Source organism: Misgurnus anguillicaudatus, chromosome 12, assembly GCF_027580225.2.
Source record: "Misgurnus anguillicaudatus chromosome 12, ASM2758022v2, whole genome shotgun sequence".
Taxonomy (NCBI): Eukaryota; Metazoa; Chordata; class Actinopteri; order Cypriniformes; family Cobitidae; genus Misgurnus; species Misgurnus anguillicaudatus.
The window spans coordinates 23,152,306-23,173,936 of record NC_073348.2 but is presented as its reverse complement, the minus strand read 5'-3'; the positions used below and the strand labels follow the sequence as shown (position 1 = coordinate 23,173,936).

At 41.1% G+C, this 21,631-nt stretch overlaps 1 protein-coding gene across 5 annotated transcripts; it reads left to right on the top strand.

Moving 5' to 3' along the window:
• The first annotated feature begins 1,116 nt into the window (after positions 1-1,116).
• On the top strand, positions 1,117-21,097 carry ddhd2 (DDHD domain containing 2). 5 transcript variants are annotated; one of them, XM_073874135.1, is made up of 18 exons: positions 9,029-9,383; positions 12,047-12,189; positions 12,290-12,487; positions 12,603-12,688; positions 12,780-12,892; positions 14,455-14,546; positions 14,670-14,811; positions 14,900-15,108; positions 15,191-15,258; positions 15,518-15,637; positions 15,718-15,804; positions 16,914-17,033; positions 18,270-18,425; positions 18,516-18,621; positions 18,704-18,844; positions 20,461-20,608; positions 20,698-20,779; positions 20,905-21,096. In XM_073874135.1, the coding sequence occupies exons 2-17, from the start codon at positions 12,060-12,062 to the stop codon at positions 20,768-20,770; spliced, it is 1,989 nt and encodes a 662-aa protein (XP_073730236.1). In that variant the 5' UTR covers positions 9,029-9,383; positions 12,047-12,059; the 3' UTR covers positions 20,771-20,779; positions 20,905-21,096. The 5 variants fall into 5 exon arrangements, with proteins under 5 accessions (XP_073730237.1, XP_073730238.1, XP_073730235.1 ...); XM_073874136.1 differs by lacking the exon at positions 9,029-9,383 and adding an exon at positions 1,117-1,717 and having other exon boundaries at positions 20,698-21,096; XM_073874137.1 differs by having other exon boundaries at positions 9,027-9,383; positions 12,293-12,487; positions 20,698-21,097.
• The last annotated feature ends 534 nt before the right edge of the window (positions 21,098-21,631 follow it).

Below are 21,631 nucleotides of genomic sequence, written 5' to 3'. Positions count from 1 at the left end.
GCCAAGCCTAATGAGAGGTGTCTAGAGCACACCCGCAAGCAGGACAGGGCCGCTTGTCATCCTGTAATCTTAGACTTCCAGGGTCTCTGACTGCTCTGGTCCAGCCTAATGAGAGGTGTCCAGAGCACACACGCAAGCGGGACAGGGCTGCTTGTCATCCGAGAAGTCTTGGACTCCCAGGGTCTCTGACTACTCCGGCCGAGCCTAATGAGGTGTGTCCAAAGCACACACGCAAGTGGGACAGGGCCGCTTGTCGTCCTAGAAATCTTGGACTTCCAGGGTCTCTGACTGCTCCGGGTGAGCCTAATGAGAGCATACAGTCAAGCGGGACAGGGCCGCTTGTCGTCCTAGAAGTCTTGGATTTCCAGGGTCTCTGAATGCTCTGGCCCAGTCTAATGAGAGGTGTCCAGAGCACACACGCAAGCGGGACAGGGCCCCTTGTTGTCCTAGAAGTCTTGGATTTCCAGGGTCTCTGAATGCTCTGGCGGAGCCTAATGAGAGGTGTCCATAGCATATGCGCAAGCAGGACAGGGCCCTTGTCATCCTGGAAGTCTTAGACTTACAGAGTCTCTGACCCCTCCGGCTGAGCCTAATGAGAGCATACGCACAAGTGGGACAGGGCCGCTTGTCATCCTAGAAGTCTTGGACTTCCAGGGTTTCTGACTGCTCCGGGTGAGCCTAATGAGATGTGTCCAGAGCACACGGAAGAGGGACAGGGCCGCTTGTCGTCCGAGAAGTCTTTGACTTCCAGGTTCTCTGACTGCTCCGGGTGAGCCTAATGAGAGCATACGTTCAAGGGGGACAGAGTCGCTTGTCATCCTATAAGTCTTTGACTTACAGGGTCTCAGACTGCTCTGGCCGAGCCTAATGAGAGGTGTCCAGAGCACACACGCAAGTGGGACAGGGCCACTTGTCGTCCTAGAAGTCTTGGACTTCCAGGGTCTCTGACTGCTACGGTTGAGCCTAATGAGAGCAAACGGTCAAGCGGGACAGGGCCGCTTGTTGTCCTAGAAGTCTTGGACTTCCAGGGTCTATGACTGCTCTGGCCGCGCCTAATGAGAGGTGTCCAGAGCACACACGCAAGTGGGACAGGGTCGCTTGTCGTCCAAGAAGTCTTGGACTTCGACTGCTCTGGCCGAGCCTAATGAGTCATCCTGGAAGTCTCACCGCTATGCACGGTCCTGTCGGCTTTGCTCATTACATTGGCTTTGTGAAATAAAGCGTTATAGAAAACGTAAAAGGGAGGAGCTTTAAACGCATATTGTCAGCTTTAAACGCAACGTCGAGAGATTGTTCTTGAAATAGAAAACAACGTAAAGTTAGGCAAACACTAAACATACTAGCCTAAACTGAACCATGAACTTCAGTAAACTTTAAATAACTAAACTTAATAGACTTTACACAGGAAACAAACAAACGAATCAGCATAGGACAGCAAGCACAAGCTTATCAAGGGGGCAACAGGTTTGGGGCATGTAACAATAGCAAGATAATTAACCCAATTAACACCAAAGCAAACAATGGCAATGTGCTTTCACACAAAACAAGTAAAGTTGTCACGATCCTGACACAAGACTAGAAAAGCATTAATGATAGAGGCAGGATCGTGACATATGGTGAAATTGTCATATTTTTGTCTTTAACCTCTTCTGTGAGTTCAATTTGTTTTACAGATAGTAAAAACACTTGATGGAATGGTGTTAGATTACCAACTCATGTAAGTAGATCTCTGTTGTTTTTCCTGCACTTTGTCTTGTCAAATTTTTCCTGACCTCAGTTGTCAATAACAAAGTTTACCCTTGACCACAAAACCAGTCATAAGTCGCACAGGTATATTTATAGCAATAGCCAACAATACATTGTATGAGTCAAAATTATTGCATTTTTTTGCTGAAAATCCTTAGGATATTAAGTAAAGATCATGTTTAATAAAAATATTTGTCAATTTCATACCATACATATATTAAAACTTTATTTTTATAAGTGGATGAAGTTGCTAAGGACTTAATTTGGACATCTTTCAACACGATAATCTCCATATTTAGTTTTTTTTTCGCCACCCTCAGTTTCCAGATTTTCAAATAATTATATTTTTGTCCAATATTTTGATATTTCCTAAAAAAAAACACAATGGAATCAATGGAAAGCCTATTTTTCAACTTTCAGATGATATGTAAATCTCAATTAAAAAAATGTACCCTTATGACAGAAACTTTCTATCTTAGGTCTCAACTTAAGATATGATATGTTAAATGTGGAGTTTTTGCAAATTCATGTTACAGAAGCAAATAAAGTTGATTTAGGATTCTCTGCATTGTGTAAACGGATTCAAAAAGCAGACATAACCCCCAAAATAAAGAAAAGGGGGACCTAAACAATATTAGACAGGTGATATTTAAATACGTATAACCCTCAAACTATAACCCTCCAGAGCATACGCGCAAGCGGGACAGGGTCGCCTGTTGTCCTAGAAGTCTTGGACTTCCAGGGTCTCTGACTGCTCCGGCCGAGCCTAATGAGAGGTGTCCAGAGCATACTCTCAAGCGGGACAGGGCCGCTTGTCGTCCTAGAAGTCTTGGACTTCCAGGGTCTCTGATTGCTCCGGCTGAGCCTAATGAGAGCATACGGTCAAGCTGGACAGGGCTGCTTGTCGTCCTAGAAGTCTTAGACTTCCAGGGTCTCTTGAGTGCTCTGGTCGAGCCTAATGAGAGGTGTCCAGCGCACACACGCAAGCGGGACAGGGCCGCTTGTCGTCCGAGAAGTCTTACACTTCCAGGGTGTCTGACCGCTCTGGTCGAGCCTAATCAGAGGTGTCCAGAGCATACGCGCATGCGGGACAGGGCCGCTTGTCTTCCTGTAGTCTTAGACTTCCAGAGTGTCTGACTCCTCAGGCTGAGCCTAATGAGAGCATACACGCAAGTGGGACAGGGCCGCTTGTCGTCCTAGAAGTCTTGGACTTCCAGGGTCTCTGACCGCTCCGGCTGAGCCTAATGAGAGGTATTCAGAGCATACACACAAGCGGGACAGGGCCCTTGTCATCCTGGAAGTCCTGGACTTCCAGGGTCTTTGACCCCTCCGGCTGAGCCTAATGAGAGCATACGCACAAGTGGGACAGAGTCGCTTGTCATCCTAGAAGTCTTAGACTTCCAGGGTCTTTGACAGCTCCGGCCGAGCCTAATGAGAGGTGTCCAGAGCACACACGGAAGCGGGACAGGGCCGCTTGTCATCCTGTAGTCTTAGACTTCCAGGGTCTCTGACTGCTCTGGGTGAGCCTAATGAGAGCATACGGTTAAGCGGGACAGGGCCGCTTGTCGTCCTAGAAGTCTTAGATTTCCAGGGTCTCTGACTGCTCTGGCCGAGCCTAATGAGAGGTGTCCAGAGCACACACGTAAGGTGATATTTAAATACGTATAACCCTCAAACTATAACCCTCCAGAGCATACGCGCAAGTGGGACAGGGCCGCTTGTCGTCCTGTAATCTTAGACTTCCAGGGTCTCTGACTGCTCTGGCCGAGCCTAATGAGAGGTGTCCAGAGCACACACGCAAGCGGGACAGGGCCGCTTGTCATCCTGTAGTCTTAGACTTCCAGGGTCTCTGACTGCTCTGGCCGAGCCTATTGAGAGGTGTTCAGAGCACACACGCAAGCGGGACAGGGCCGCTTGTCGTCCTAGAAGTCTTGGATTTCCAGGGTTTCTGACTGCTCTGGGTGAGCCTAATGAGGGCATACGGTCAAGCGGGACAAGGCCGCTTGTCGTCCTAGAAGTCTAAAACTTCCAGGGTCTCTGACTGCTCTGGCCGAGCCTAATGAGAGGTGTCCAGAGCACACCCGAAAGCGGGACAGGGCCGCGTGTCATCCTGGAATCTTAGACTTCCAGGGTCTCTGACCACTCCCTCTGAGCCTAATGAGAGCATACGCGCAAGTGCGACAGAATCGCTTGTTGTCCTAGAAGTCTTAGACTTCCAGGGTCTCTGACCGCTCCAGCCGAGCCTAATGAGAGTTGTCCAGAGCACACATGCAAGTGGGACAGGGCGCTTGTCTTCCTAGAAGTCTTGGACTTCCAGGGTCTCCGACTGCTCTGGTCGAGCCTAATGAAAAGTGTCCAGAGCACACACGGAAGCGGGACAGGGCCGCTTGTCATCCTGTAGTCTTGGACTTCCAGGGTCTCTGACTCCTCAGGTTGAGCATAATGAGAGCATACGCAAAAGCGCGACAGGGCCGCTTGTTGTCTTAGAAGTCTTAGACTTCCAGGGTCTCGAACCTCTCCGGCCGAGCCTAATGAGAGGTGTCCAGAGCACACGCGCAAGCGGGACAGGGCCGCTTGTCATTCTGAAGTCTAAGACTTCAAGAATGTCTGACTCCTCAGGCTGAGCATAATGAGAGCATACGCGCAAGCGGGACAGGGCCGCTTGTCGTCCTAGAAGTCTTGGACTTCCAGGTTCTCTGACTGCTCCGGCCGAGCCTAATGAGAGGTGTCCAGAGCACACACGCAAGTGGGACAGGGCTGCTTGTCGTCCTAGAAGTCTTAGACTTCCAGAGTTTCTGACTCCTCAGGTTGAGCATAATGAGAGCATACGCAAAAGCGCGACAGGGCCGCTTGTTGTCTTAGAAGTCTTAGACTTCCAGGGTCTCTGACCTCTCCGGCCGAGCCTAATGAGAGGTGTCCAGAGCACACGTGCAAGCGGGACAGGGCCGCTTGTCATTCTGAAGTCTAAGACTTCAAGAATCTCTGACTCCTCAGGCTGAGCATAATGAGAGCATACGCGCAAGTGCGACAGAATCGCTTGTTGTCCTAGAAGTCTTAGACTTCCAGGGTCTCTGACCGCTCCAGCCGAGCCTAATGAGAGTTGTCCAGAGCACACATGCAAGTGGGACAGGGCTGCTTGTCGTCCTAGAAGTCTTGGACTTCCAGGGTCTCTGACTGCTCCGGCCTAGCCTAATGAGAGGTGTCCAGAGCACACACGCAAGCGGGACAGATCCGCTTGTCATCCTGTAGTCTTAGACTTCCAGAGTGTCTGACTCCTCAGGTTGAGCATAATGAGAGCATACGCAAAAGCGCGACAGGGCCGCTTGTTGTCTTAGAAGTCTTAGACTTCCAGGGTCTCTGACCTCTCCGGCCGAGCCTAATGAGAGGTGTCCAGAGCACACGCGCAAGCGGGACAGGGCCGCTGGTCATTCTGAAGTCTAAGACTTCAAGAATGTCTGACTCCTCAGGCTGAGCATAATGAGAGCATACGCGCAAGCGGGACAGGGACGCTTGTCGTCCTAGAAGTCTTGGACTTCCAGGGTCTCTGACTGCTCCGGCCGAGCCTAATGAGAGGTGTCCAGAGCACACACGCAAGCGGGACAGGGCCGCTTGTCATCCTGTAGTCTTAGACTTCCAGAGTTTCTGACTCCTCAGGTTGAGCATAATGAGAGCATACGCAAAAGCGCGACAGGGCCGCTTGTTGTCTTAGAAGTCTTAGACTTCCAGGGTCTCTGACCTCTCCGGCCGAGCCTAATGAGAGGTGTCCAGAGCACACGCGCAAGCGGGACAGGGCCGCTTGTCATTCTGAAGTCTAAGACTTCAAGAATGTCTGACTCCTCAGGCTGAGCATAATGAAAGCATACGCGCAAGCGGGACAGGGCCGCTTGTTATCCTAGAAGTCTTAGACTTCCAGGGTCTTTGACCGCTCCGGCCGAGCCTAATGAGAAGTGTCCAGAGCACACATGCAAGCAGGACAGGGCAGCTTGTTGTCCTAGAAGTCTTGGTCTTCCAGGGTCTCTGACTGCTCCGGCTGAGCCTAATGAGAGCATACGGTCAAGCGGGACAGGGCCACTTGTCGTCCTAGAAGTCTTAGACTTCCAGGGTCTCTGACTGCTTTGGCCGAGCCTAATTAGAGGTGTCCAGAGCATATGCGCAAGCGGGACAGGGCCAGTCTCTGACCCCTCCGGTTGAGCCTAATGAGAGCATATGCGCAAGCTGGACAGGGCCGCTTGTTATCCTAGAAGTCTTAGACTTCCAGGGTCTCTGACCGCTCCGGCCGAGCCTAATGAGAGGTGTCCGGCAGAGCCTAATGAGAGGTGTCCAGAGCACACACACAAGCGGGACAGGGCCGCTTGCCGTTCTGCAAGTCTCACCCCTATACATGGTGCTGGTCGGCATTTCTCATTACATTATCGTTGTGAAATAAAGCGGTATAGAAATTGTAAGAGGGAGGAGCTTTAAATGCATAGTGTCAGCTTTAAACGCAACGTCGAGAGACTGTTCTTGAAATAGAAAACAACGTAAAGCTAGGCAAATACTAAACATACTAACCTAAACTGAACCATAAACTTCAGTAAACTTTAAATAACTAGACTTAATAGACTTCACACAGAAAACATACAAACAAATCAGCACAGGACAGCAAGCACAAGCTTATCATGATGGCAACAGGTGTGGGGCATTTAACAATAGCAAGATAATTAACCCAATTAACACCAAAGCAAACAATGCCAATGTGCTTCCACACAAAACAAGTAACGTTGTCACGATCCTGACACAAGACTAGAAAAGCATTAATGATAGAGGCAGGATCGTGACATATGGTGAAATTGTCATATTTTTGTCTTTAACCTCTTCTGTGAGTTCAATTTGTTTTACAGATATTAAAACACTTGATGGAATGGTGTTTGATTTCCAACTCATGTAAGTAGATCTCTGTTGTTTTTCCTGCACTTTGTCTTGTCTAATTTTTCCTGACCGCAGTTGTCAATAACAAACATTACCCTTGACCACAAAACCAGTCATAAGTCGCACAGATATATTTATAGCAATAGCCAACAATACATTGTACGAGTCAAAATTATATTTTTGCTGAAAATCCTTGGCATATTAAGTAAAGATCATGTTTAATAGAGATATTTGTCAATTTCATACCGTACATATATTAAAACTTTATTTATATAAGTGGATGAAGTTGCTAAAGACTTCATTTGGACATCTTTCAATGCGATTATCTCCATATTGTTTTTTTGCCACCTTCAGTTTCCAGAATTTCAAATAGTTGTATTTTGACCCAATATTACATAATATTATTTCCTAACAAAAACCAATGGAATCAATGGAAAGCCTATTTTTCAACTTTAAGATTATATGTAAATCTCAATTTAAAAAAATTTACGCTTACGATTGGTTTTGTGGTCTGGGGGTGGGCGTATTGCAGAAACTTTCTATCTTAGGTCTTAACTTAAGATATGATATGTTCAATTTGGATTTTTTGCAAATTCAGAAGCAAAAAAAGATTCTCTGCATTGTGTAAACGGATTCAAAAAGCAGATGTAACCCCCAAAATAAAGAAAAGGGGGACATAAACAATATTAGGCAGGTCATATTTAAATACTTATAACTATCAAACTATTTGGCAATCAAACACGCAAACAGGATTATTTTCAAAACATTTAATCACCCTCATGTTGTAACAAACCTGTATACATTTCTTTGTTCTGATGAACACAAAGGAAGATATTTTGGAAGAAAGTTTGTAACCAAACCGATCAGGGGCCCCATTTACTCCCATAGTGTTCTTTATTCTACTGTGGAAGTCAATGGGACCTCTGATCGGTTTGGTTACAAACATTCTGCGCTGCATGAGTCAAACACATTATTACACATTATTATTATTATTATAACTTTATTATTACACATTATTACGGGCTTGGTGTTGACCCCGGACACCAAAGACTTTTCCCAAGAATATCTGTCATTCAAACAGGTAGGAAGCTGTAGGTGAGGGGAAAGACACCATGCTTCATGACTGATGGAAAGCTCTACATACAGGAATCAGTCAATCAGAACAGCTGAGAGGATTCTGCACATTCACTGTGCTGAAACTGTGAAGACAACTCAGACAGAGACTGATTCAAAACAACACCACTGAAACTCTGAAGACTGATCTTAAAAACCCTAAATTTCTAAATAAAAAAACTGAAGATCACAGTTTTTGACTGTGTGGTTCATTTTTTTTACTGGAGTGGAAGATTGCCATCTTTAAATAAAAAATCAGTTTTTCAGTAAAATGAAAATAAAAGGACATTTGATTTTGCAATCCTGGCCCAAAAACTGTTTATGTCAGTGGTGTTACCATGAAATCCATCCTAAACCAGCAGTTGTCATAGAGATATAACACAGTACTGATTTTTATTCACTGTCACTTACAATATAACAAAAAAGGTTTTTCTAAATGTAAACTGGAGAAAATAACAAAAGTCTGTGACTATGTGGGCGGTTTCCCTTACAGGGATTAGACTAGTCTTGGACTAAAATAAATTAACTGTCCAAACTGAAAAAACTTGCACTGACATTTCTTAAAATACATCAGCGCCCTTTGTTTTGTCTCAAAATGCATGCCAGTTTTTAATATGCATGTTTGTTAACTTAAAACTAGTTTAAAAAGTTGCAACTTGTTATTAAACAGGTTGTTTAAATTCACCATCTAATTCGGCACACACGTCACTACGGCAAGCAGCAGGTGTCCGGCTTGACGGCTCCGTCTTCAGCTCCTCCCTCGACTGCAAGCGGCAAACCTTGCCGATCGGTCTACACAGCCCCGGGTGATCTCGAACACAGGACGCAAGATCGCTGAAACACGCATATTAAGAAACAGCCATTATAATTGATAATATTCTGAAATAAGACAAGTCTTGATGACGTATGAAACCTAGAAATGCGACCTCTGGCGGCTGCATCCTTCGGATTGAGAAAGTATTTTTACTTTTTACATAAATGTAAATATTCAAGTATTCGTGTTTTTCTTTGGAAAACATACATTCCAAAATATATTATCATAATTTTTACTGCACTGCATTTCATAATTTTAAGTTTTTAGTTTATATTTAATATTTCAGAACATTACACATCTAGAATTTTTACTTAAGTAAAAGTACACAATTTTAATGTAATTAGGTATTACATTTTAACATGCAGTATAAAAGGAATACACAGTATGCTTTAGAATTTAGTGAACATTTTTTTAGTAAAGTAAAAAAAATCCCAAGGCAGACACTCTGATAAAGCACAGATGCTTGGAAAATTTACTTAAAATACTCAGTGTCCGCCTCTGAGAGGCATCATTACATTTCTTGTGTTGTCATGCATTGTGTTTCTCATTTTCGACCTTTAAACCTTTTAAAGACGAATACATTTTAAGCTGCTGGTCTGCAGATTTTTAGTCCCCGTACTGAGCTAAACAGCACTGTGAGCCTTTGCTCTGTCAGAAGTCAGTTTTGTCCCAAACGAGCATCCGTATGACCGGCCGGTGAGTAGATGGCGATACGCTCTTGTTTTTATTCTTTCCCCCGTGTTTAGAGGTTAAACGTCCTCAATATGGCTTAACATCGGGATTTGTATAAAGACATTAAAAGGTGACAATTGAATCAATGCCTTATTATGAAGTGAGCATGGTATTGTTTATATATTTCGATGTGTTTTACCACATTTTTTTGCTTGGGAAACAACGCAAGGCAATTTCATAATCTCTTGTAGAAATATAAAATAACACAATTTAACAAATAACGTTACAGTTTATGTCCAATTATCAGCTTAACTTACACCATTCTTGCACTATACCGTGTTTGGTTCACATGATGGTATTTTCAAATAAACATTGTTAGATTGTTTCATTGTTCGCATTGTTTTATTGATATTTTACATTTGACTAGTATTTCGATTCTTGTTGTTTGTCATTTGTGTTGCCCCCTCATCCATCGTTACGTAATGTAACCATCCAAGTGATGACGTGGAGGTGGAGCATGAGTACTTCATTGTAATTATTGTTACGTCTATTGCTACTTTTTATTTCGGAATACATTTTAGCCATTTCATCTTCTAGAACTCCAAAGCTCTTAAAGTCCCCGTGAACAGGAAGTCGCGATCGACTTTACTTCCGTATTTTTGCGTATAGGGTGACGCAGGGATGACGTAATTTTGTAAGCAAAAACCAAAAGTGAGCATTTTAGCACTTTCGGTTCCATCATCCCGTAGTCAATGGGTTTTTTGAATTGGGTTTGGTTAAATGCCTTAAAGGTGGCACACTCATACTATCCAAACCAAACCATGCCCCAGCACGACTGTCCCCCTACCTACTCCCCCAGATGCACGCACTCATAATGTACTTTTATCGATCCGAGCCCTGTTGCGCTTTTGTCATTAGGATGCAATTGTTTTGAACAAAGCAGGAAGTAAAGCACTCTTAACACTGGAACCCATCGTAATGTTATGTTTTTTATTCTGAGTCATTTGGTGTGCGATGATGACACACAGCTATTTGTTAATGCCATCATCATGTTGCTTAGTGCATCTGATGCGTGAGCATAGACATTCTGCGTGCATCAAAAGGTTTTTAAGAATGCAGATGGATGTAGGGTTGCGCAATTGACGTCTCTCCTTTTAAAATGCGCTCTGGCATGATTATCGATCGCACTGCGCCTGAGCCCACCTTTGCAAGCCGGCCAGGGTGTGGTACAGAGTGATCACACTAGTCAAATGAACCAGACTTTGGGGGTTAAACGTGCCCGAGCGCGGTTTGGTTTGGATGGTGTGAGTGCACCCTCAGATCTTGGGTTCACACAAGCCCACTTTATTTTTACGTTTCATTCTGTGAAATAAAATACATCAATAAAACCACCACAAGATTCTTTTAAAATGTGGTTGCTAAAAAGTAGGGGTTCATCGACGTTGATGCTACCTTCACATAAAAAGTAAGAGGTATGAAAGCATTTTAAATTTTGCAAGCAAGACGACAAGGTTAGTGTTGTGGCTTTTAATTTCTTTTTATTAATTACCCACTTGTAAACTTCTGTTTACTGTTATTTTTTATTAATATAGCATTTATATTAAATCTATATTCATTGAGTTGAATCAAGAATCGAGTATAAAAACCAACCCGCGAATCGGAATCGAAAATTAAATCGAGAATCGAATCGATTTGATAGCTTGTGAATCGAAATTTAATCGATCCGGAACATCTGAATCGATACCCAGCCCTAATTTTGACTACGTTTACACATGAGTGGCTATTTTCATAAACGGACATTTCAACCTCTCCGGTTTCAAAAATGTCTTTGTGCACACATGTCAGTTTTCAGAAAAGCGTTCATTGACACGTACCCGTGTATATAAGCCGTCAAGAGCATGCTAAACCTCTAGGTGGCGGTGTAACGATAAGCTCAAGCCCACATAAGCCAATCAGAATCCCAAAACAGCAACAAATCACTTCCTGTCCCTCTTTTGAACCAGGTCACACTTTTGGCGTAGGTGTGAGCGCTGGCAGATACTGTGACGTTGGCTGCCTAAACATCCGTTTGTCTCAGTTTACATGCCACTCTGGCCGAGTTTTTAGAAAGAATCGGATTCAGAGGCGAGTTCTACGTTTGTGTGTAAACGAACGGCGCAAACTGAGAAATGTCTCAGTTTTTCAAAATAACCATGTACGTGTAAACAGGGCCTTTGACATGACGAGCAACATATGACACTCCGAACACATATTTTGAATTTGCGCCCCTTGGAAGAGAAGTCACAGGCCGCCACTGCAGTAACGTTAGCTCAGTGTAATAGTTGATATGTGTTAGATATGATATATAAACAGGTAATTAACTTATTTTTTTCTATTGATATCAGGAATAAACTACTGTAAAAGCACTCTGTTGTTATTAATTCTATGTGAACTATGAACACTGCATTATTCTATTAAAAATAAGAATTGTCAGTTTTGAGTTCACGGGGACTTTAAGACAATAAACCTGTGTAACGTTTTTTTTATTATTAAAATTTACTGTGTACTTTTATTTATAACTATAACTGATAGTTCTCATTTAACCTTTTTACATATTATAAATGTGTATGTTTGCATTTACTGTATTTATTATGAATGAAAAGGATGATGACATAAGAGTTTGAGTGACACTTAATCACTGTAGCGAGAAATAAACTAGCAAATATTTTAAAGCAAAAAACATTGTTGTTGAAGTACAGTACAGCTTATAATTTTCATCCTACAAGCCACTGACTAAAAACATTACATTTGCAGTTAATTGGTCAGCATGACCACCGCTGAGCCGTATGAACCCGTCCAGCACCACTGGTTCTACAACCAGCAGGTGGACTCTAGGGATTCCTGGCAACCCTTCAGCATTGAGGACTCACAGCGGCTGGAGGATGCTCACAGTAGAGGTTTTTACTTTTAATTTCTATACATATAGTTGATTTGTTAGGCCATAGCATAAATTCATATTTCATCTGAATGATATCATTAATCTCTGGTTGTCTTCAGTAGGGAGAAGTGGAACAGAAGAAGTGGTGGCTACTGAAGGAAGAAGGTATGATGTCCAATTACATGAAAGAAAACGCTATGCTGTGTACTGGGAACAAAAGCCTACAGAGGTCAGACGCTGCTCATGGTTTTACAAAGGCAGCAAGGACGTGCACTTTTCTCCTTATACCGAAGAACTCAGCGATATCCTAGAGGACGTCACGGAGAAGGACATATTTCATTTGTTATTTTCTAGTGAAACGTCATTCCTAAATCTAGAATTAAAGCAATTTTAATTAAAATCCCATTTCTTCTTCGTTTGAAACACAGGACGCCTACATGATTGCAGTTACCCTGAACGAATGGAAAACAAATCTGGAGCTTCCGACGGGAGAAATTGTGATCCTTCACAATCCCAAGGTATTGTTCAGAAAACCTAATCCCCATGAAAACAAGAAAAAAAAGTATTTTTAGCAAGTAACATTATGTCTTTTTCTCTGCATAATACCAGTTAATGACACAGCATCCAAACAGCTGTAAGGACTTCCCTCCTTCCCCGAGTGAACGGGCACAACCCATAACACTAAAGAGAGGAATTGAGAATATTTCAGTAGAGATACCAGAGGGAGAGTCTAGATTAGAGCTTTGATCTAAAACCTTGTGAGCTCCCTATTGAGACTACATTTTAAGGTAACATGTTCCCAATGTTTCAGAAGTTTTAAAAGATGCTTGAAAGTTTTGCTTGAAAGGAGGTCACACACCGACTATATTTAGTCTGAGAGCGTTCTGACCCTCCATTGAAAATCTAGTAATGGTATACTGACCATGTCCAGAAAGGTAATAAAAACATCATCAAAGTAGTCCATGTGACATCAGTGGGTCAGTTAGAATGTGTTGAAGCATCAAAAATACATTTTGGTCCAAAAAGAACAAAAATTATGACTTTATTCAGCATTGTCTTCTCTTCCGCGTCTGTTGTGAAGCGCAAAGTCACGTGACGCGGATGACGTGTTATGTTTGCGAAGTTTTATTCTTTTCAAACTTACAGCGTGCGTCTCCTCATACTGTAAATGTAGCCTGGGCGCACACAAATAAAACAGCTGGGGCGCACCAGATAACACGTTAGCCGCGTCGTACGTCATCCGCGTCACTGGAGTCACGTGACGTTTTGTTATTTTTGGACCAAAATGTATTTTCGATGCTTCGACACATTCTAACTGACTCACTGATATCACATGGACTACTTTGACGATGTTTTTATTACCTTTCTAGACATGGACATATACCGTGCATAGATTTTCAATAAAGGGTCAACAAGCTCTCGGACTAAATATAAAACATCTTAAACTGTGTTCTGAAAATGAACAGAGGTCTTACGAGTTTGGAATGACATGAGTGTTAGTCAATTAATGACATTATTTCATTTTTGGGTGAACTATCCCTGTAAGCTTGGTAATACATTTTCTAACAATATGTATTATAATTTATGGGTCAATGACGTGACGTTAATTATTTTGTGTACATATGGATAAATTAAATGTTAAAATTGCAAAATAAATTTGCAGATTACTTGCATTCATTCTCTTTTTTGAGGACCAAGTCTAAAATTACTGGTTTTATTTCATTTTGAAAGAATATTTGGGGGATAATTGCAAAAATGTCAATGTGGTGTAACCGGCGTGTGTCAATTGGTGTAACTATTTTTTTTATATAAATATATTCATGAAAAAAATTTTTTACATACATTTTTACATCATTTGTCAAAGATAATTTAGAAAACAGAGCTGTTTTCAGCATATGTCAGGACAAAAATTACAAAAACGCATTAAAATTTACATTTAGAAATAACTAATAAAATTGTATTTTAAAATGTTTTTTTTTTTTTTTGCTATCAAGGTGGATAAAATATTTAATATTTCTCATTCTTTGGCGCAATTGGCGGTTTCACCATTTGACATTTTCTGGTCCATTCAGTCTTAACTTTCATAAAAATGGTGCAAATGTAATTTTTTATTGCATAAAATTAACATAAATACAATGTACGCTGAAGTAAACCTGATGCATGCTTTTAAAATTTTTTTACAATTTTTTTTATTTCTCATCTTGCCAAACCATTTGTCACTGACCCTTATATCTTAATGCTTGCTGAAGTGTGCTAAAGCATCATTGTGTTTGTTCGTTTCCAAAGGAGAGCCAGAGATTGTAGACCACCTTGTTTTCATGGTTCACGGTATCGGTCCGGCCTGTGACATTCGCCTCCGAAGCATTGTCCATTGTGGTGAGCTGTGCTTTGTACCTTACCTAAAACTACATACAGACATCTCTTTAAGTTGAATTTGGTTATTTAGCCAATATCATGCGCTAACTAATTTCACAAATATTTATGTTTCTGTCGTTGCAGTAAATGAGTTTCGTAATGCCTCCAACGGCCTTATAAACAGTCGTTTCAGACAGGGTGAGAACACAAGCACCGCCGGAAGAGTAGAGTACCTTCCTGTCAACTGGCACCGAGTCTTACATGGAGAAAGTACAGGAGTCGACAAGTAAGATGCTTGACATATACTATAATAAGAGCTTTTATGTTGAATAGTTTAATCTACATTATACCGTTTTAACTTTTATCCCTAACAGAGACATTGAGAGAATCACACTACCTAGCATCAGCCGCCTGCGTCAGTTCAGCAATGACACAGTGCTGGACCTTTTCTTTTACAATAGCGCTACATACTGCCAGACCATTGTAGATACAGTAGCCTCTGAGATCAACCGTCTGCACAGCCTCTTCCTGGAGAGACATCCGCACTTCACAGGAAACGTTTCACTGGCAGGACACAGTCTAGGTATGTACCTAAAACCAAATTTGATATTGCAAACATTTTACATGGGAACTTCACAAATGGCATCCTGTGTCTTTTTTTGCAGGTTCATTGATCCTTTTTGATCTCCTGACCAATCAGGAGACAGATTCAAGGGCCACTACTCATGATGAGGTTTTTTCAGATGATGTCTTTGTCAGAAAAACTTATTGAAATTATATTACTAAAAACTCTTTGAGTTGTTACTATCAAAATCTCTAGACATATTAGTGAAGTTTTTATACCAGTTTCATTGCAGGAATATCATTCATCGCTCTATAGCAGTAGCAGCATGCTGCCCAAAACATTGTGTTGACTTCCGTCTAATTTAGCATTTATGCACCCTATTGTCCTTGAAGCTATAGATTTTATAAAAAATGTTTGGCCTTCACAGAACCATGACATTGAGACATCATGCTGTTCCTTTGGGAACCTAGAGGAGGCGCTAAGAGGTCAGGGATTAGAGGAGCATCTCAGAGTACTGCAGAGGGAACAACTAGATATGGAGTCGCTGGTCAGTTTTACATATTTTGCAAAGCACAAAGGGCCCAAATCTTATTTTTTACATGATGTATTTGTATTCAACCCTTTCAGATGCTCTGCTCTGACAAGGACCTGAAAGACATTGGAATACCTCTTGGTCCTCGAAAAAAAATTATGAACTGTGTGAAGACATTGAAGGTAATTCCTGCTATCCCTGTGCTTGTTGAAACTTAAAGGAATATTCCATTTTCTTAAAAGAAAAATCCAGATAATTTACTCACCACCATGTCATCCAAAATGTTGATGTCTTTCTTTGTTCAGTCGAGAAGAAATTATGTTTTTTTGAGGAAAACATTGCAGGATTTTTCTCATTTTAATGGACTTTAATAGACACCAACAATTAACACTTAACTCAACACGTAACAATATAACTATAAACAATCCCAAACGAGGCATAAGGGTCTTATCTAGCGAAACGATTGTCATTTTTGACAAGAAAAATAACAAATATACACTTTTAAAGCACAACTTCTCGTCGAGATCCGATCCAGCGCGACCTAACGTAAATGCATAGTGACGTAGGGAGGTCACGTGTTACATATATAAAACGCACATTTGCGGTCCATTGTAAACAATAAACTGACACAAAGACATTAATTAGTATCATTCGACATACAACAACGTAGGAACGGTCCTCTTTCAACACACTTGTAAACACTGGGGCGGAGTTTCGCTTTCGTCTTCTGTGACCTCTTGACGTCATGACGCATTGCGTGGGGTCACGCTGGCGCATCACGACTGGATCTTGACGAGAAGTTGTGCTTTAAAAGTGTATATTTGTTTTTTTCTTGTCAAAAATGACAATCGTTTTGCTAGATAAGACCCTTATGCCTCGTTTGGGATTGTTTATAGTCCTTTGAAACTCCGTTGAAAAAAACTGCTACGTGCTGAGTTATGTGTTAATTGTTGGTGTCCATTAAAGTCCACCAAAATGAGAAAAATCCTGCAATGTTTTCCCCAAAAAACACAATCTCTCCTCGACTGAACAAAGAAAGACATCAACATTTCTGATGACATGGTGGTGAGTTAATTACCTGGATTTTTCTTTTAAGAAAATGGAATATTCCTTTAATGACTCAGGGAAAAATAGCAAGGGTTGGCAGACATACTCGTGGGCTTAATTGTTTGTGGTTTCCTATCCACACCCATTAAAGTGGAAGAGGGGACGGATAAGAGTCCATTGTTTTAGATCGGAATGTCCGACTGTTTTGACACTTTCTAATATCAACTTCTTGAATAACCAACAGCGCTCCAAAACTGGAAGTGGACATGCAACCCATTCACCAGGTCTGGGCATGAGAAGTGCTAATGAACATCCCACCACTAGTGCAGTGGATTATCAGCATTTTGATGTTGGCATTGGACAGGTAACAAAGTGTTTCAGAGGAAATTTAAAGGCGGGGTGCATGATCTCTGAAAGCCAATGTTGACATTTGAAATCACATAAACAAACATGCCCCACCCCACCAGAATCTGTACCTTCTTTTGATAGACCCACCCCACACATACGCAACCCAGGCAACGATGTCAGTTAGTAGACACGCCCCTTACTGCTGATTGGTTACAAGTGTGTTTTGGTACTCGGTCCGACTCCCGTTTCCAAAGTGTTTTTAAAAAATCATGCACCCCACCTTTAATAAGGTCAAAAAGTAGGCTTATAATAAATCTTCTCTGTGTGGTTTAAATGGAGTATTAATGGTAAGCCCAAAATGCTGGGATAGGCTCCAGCTCTACCGCAAGCCTGCAGTGGATAAACAGGTTTGGAAAAAGGGATGGATCGCTGTAATAGACAAATTTACACTAAAATATAAACATTTTATTTATGATGAAATGTTGCCTGCTATAAATACAATTTAAAGGCACAATATGTAAGATTTTAACCACTAGAGGTCGCTATTTCACAATAAAACAATAACAATGGTGAAGCTTTATGACGTTATGAAAGAGAGTGGAACGAGGTTATGAATTATTGTTTTATTAATTGTACATTTGATCACATTATTTTTTGCCATCGTAATGAAGAAGCTGCGACGCACTACAGGTGCGTGTTATGCTGCGTTCACACCAGCCACGATAAACGCGTCAAGCGCGAGTGATTTCAATGTTAAGTCAATGTAAAGATGCGTTGACGCGTGTCTGGAGGCCTCGTGGCGCGAATGAGGCGTTTAGCGTGGCGCGGTAGATGCGATTCCACCCCATTCACCCAATTTGCGCGAATTGAGCGATGCCACAGGAAACGGTTGAGTTAAAAACTTTGGTTAAAAAACGCATTGTGTTAACCAATCAGGAGCTTGCTCTAGTAGTGACGTGATTACAGGAAGCGGGCTGAGTCGCAGAAGCATTTTATCTATTATTATTATTTTGTCTACTATTGCTTAAAGAGCACATATTGTCCGATTCACTACAAAAATGAACAGTATGTAGAAGATGTTTTTTTAACCATAAACTATGCAAACACATTGTATTATTACCAAATACACAACATAAAGTTGTTTTTTTAGCAATGAAATGTTAATGTTCTTTAATGTTCTGTGACACGAGTAGAAATATCTTACGTTTGAAGTGTTTAATTTTTGCAAACCAATCTCTGTTCTGTTCTCCAGGTATCCATCGATTATCCTCAGTTAGCATTTCATCCCCAGGCATTTTTTGCCTTAGGCTCACCCATAGGAATGTTTTTGACCGTCAGAGGTCTAAAGAGGATTGACCCAAATTACAGCTTCCCTACCTGCAAGAGTTTCTACAACATCTTCCATCCAGTAAAGCTTCCACTAACACAATGTACACGTGCATTACGTAATGTGCATCACATAACTGTGCTCTTACACCTATATATAAAATCTATGCAGTTTGACCCAGTGGCATATCGGATCGAGCCCATGATTTTGCCTTCGGATGTAAACCTACCACCTATGTTGATGCCCCATCACAAAGGCAGAAAAAGAATGCATCTTGGTATTTCGCAAAGCACTTCACACAGCAAATACATTCTGAAATTATTTATTGTCATTTTATGAAACCCTTTTGATGTCCACAGAGCTAAAAGAGGGTTTGACTCGAGTCAGCTCTGACTTTCTGGGTTCCCTGCGCATGGTCTGGCAGACCATTTCTCAGGTGCCTACACCAGCACTTGCAGAGGGTGGAGTCAATTCAGTGTCCCCTACAGAGGAACCAGAAGGTATCTATAAAACCTATACTACAGTATGGGTAGGTTTGCTCAGTTGGTAGAGCATTGTGTTAGTAAAGGAAAGGTCAGAGCAGCCATATTTAGCATTGCATTGTCCCATTCATAGTAATACTAATAGGGTCGGTTTCCCGCACAGGGCTTAGATTAATCCACGACTAGGCCTTGATTATATTATTTAAGTAGTCATTTAAGTAGTTCCCTTTCAAAGGGAACTCCACGCTGTGTCAGAGAGCTGACACTTTGGGAATGCCTACAGCATGATGGCATCTGAGTATGTATATCAAATTCGACCTATGGTTGGTCGGGACGTCATAGGTGGAAGCCAGAGGGCATAAAAGGATGAAAAGTATCGCCCACTTTATCTGCCCACTTTGATATGCCGAAGTGAGTGTACAAGCACGCCGGAAGTATGGCAAAGGAGACGCACGCATTTGTTCAGTTCTCAGGGAACAGAGGTTACATACGTAACTTGAGACGTTTCTCATAAACGAACCTTACAGAAAACAATACTGGTATGCATCTGATACAAAACAATGGCACTGATATATGTTAAATATGTCAGTACATGGTGTTTTTAAAGGATTGGTCCATTTTAAAAAAAATAATCCAGATAATTTACTCACCACCATGTCATCCAAAATGTTGATGTCTGTCTTTGTTCAGTCGAGAGGAAATCATTCCAGGATTTTTCTCATTTTAATGGAGTTTAATGGACCCCAACACTTGACAGTTTGAATGCAGTTTAAAATTGCAGTTTCAAAGGAATCAAAACGATCCCGAACGAGGCCTAATCTAGCGAAAAGATTGTCATTTTTGGCAAGAAAAACAAAAAATATGCACTTTTAACCCACAACTTTTCTTATTCCTCTGGCTGTGTGACGAGCCAGCGCGACCTCACGTAATTGCATAATGACGTCGAAAGGTCACGTGTTACATATATGAAACGCACATTTGCGGACCATTTAAACAATAAACTGTCACAAGCACATTCATTATTATCATTCAACATACAACAACATCAGAACGGTCCTCTTTCTCCACACTTATAAACACTGGGGCGTAGTTTCGATACGTCATCCGTGACCTCTTTACAATCCCCTCGTTTGGGATTGTTTAGAGTGCTGAAGCTGCGTTGAAACTGCAATTTTAAACTGCATTAAAACCAGTAAGTATTGGGGTCCATTAAAGTCTATTAAAATGAAAAAATCCTGAAATTTTTTCCTCAAAAACATAATTTCGTCTCGACTGAACAAAGAAAGACATCAACATTTTAGATGACATCGTGGTGGGTAAATTATCTGGATTTTTTTTAAGATAATAGACTAATCCTTTAAATTATGCCAGCTCAAATATATATATTTTAGTCTGGGACTAAGCGCTGTCCGGGAAAGCACCGCATTGTATTCAAAGTAATAGTAGTTCACAATCTTATAATATTCAATATAAAATGAGTGAGCCAATATATTTACTGACTAAAAATCCCAGTTTTTAATACTTTTACTACTTGAATACTTTAAAATTATTCTGTAATCAAACACAAACATTTGTGTGCTGTTTAACATTTTTTAATGTTACAACCTCACTTTTTTAGTATTTTTATGTTACAGCCTCACCAATGGAACATGAAGAAGGAAAGATCACAAAGGTCGGGATGATGAATCGTGGCCGACGCATTGATTATGTCCTTCAGGAGACGCCAATAGAGAGTTTCAATGAATACCTGTTTGCCATACAGAGCCATTTGTGCTATTGGGAAGGAAAATGTCTTATAAATAAATAATTATTTATATAATTTGTCTTATTGCAACTAATTGGGGACTCATTTTTTTCATGTATTGCAGGGAGTCAGAAGATACGGCTCTGTTGGTTCTGAAGGAAATTTATAAAAATTTTCCAGTGGCATCTCCTCAGTCTTAGATGTCCTGCCTTCATTTTTTATAAACCTGATGTACTTACACAGTTTAAGGTCCAGTCAACTGTAAATTAAAGACGTAATTTCACAGTAAACTACTTAAAATATATTTAAAATCTGAATTTCACCTAAACTTTGCCAAGTATACTACAGGATTTTTGCACTAATTTCAAGGCAGGCTTTGAGACACCCGATCCACAAAATGTTTCTCTGTGCACCAATGGGCATACTAGAACCTTATATGTTCTAATTTATTGTGACTTTGGTCAGTGCTTTTCTAATTTTGAGATTAATTCCTTATTATTATTGTATTCCAAATGTATGTGTTTGTGATGTTTTTAATATAATTAAATTCTTTTAACCTAAAGTTTTGTGCTTCCTGTTCCTCGCATTTGACATTCCTCAAATATCAACACTATGACTTTAAAACAAATTTCTAATCATAGCCACGGGGAAGTTCATTTCCCATTTATCCGTCTGGAATAATGCGCCACAGATTACAAAACATCCCGTTTCCATACAGAGTCATGAACTGCCCTCCCACACAACGAACACAACGGCATTACTTTAGTGAAGTCATTCAGACAGCCTCCTTTAAATGTGTACCTTCAGGACCTTTAAATACACTGTTAACACTGAGAAAAGACCCTTAAACAAAGTCAACACCACAGCTTTTGGCATTTGAGGTAAGGAAACCCAGCTTTAATTCCTGAGGAATTTACACAACTGTCTCCGTTTTTGTAGTTGACCGGAGGGAAGAAGTAACACAACATGAAGCCGGTGATGACGCGAAACATGTTTTAATGTAGAGAGTGATGTTAAAAAAAAAACTTTAAATATCTTAATACAAAGATAGAATATGAACG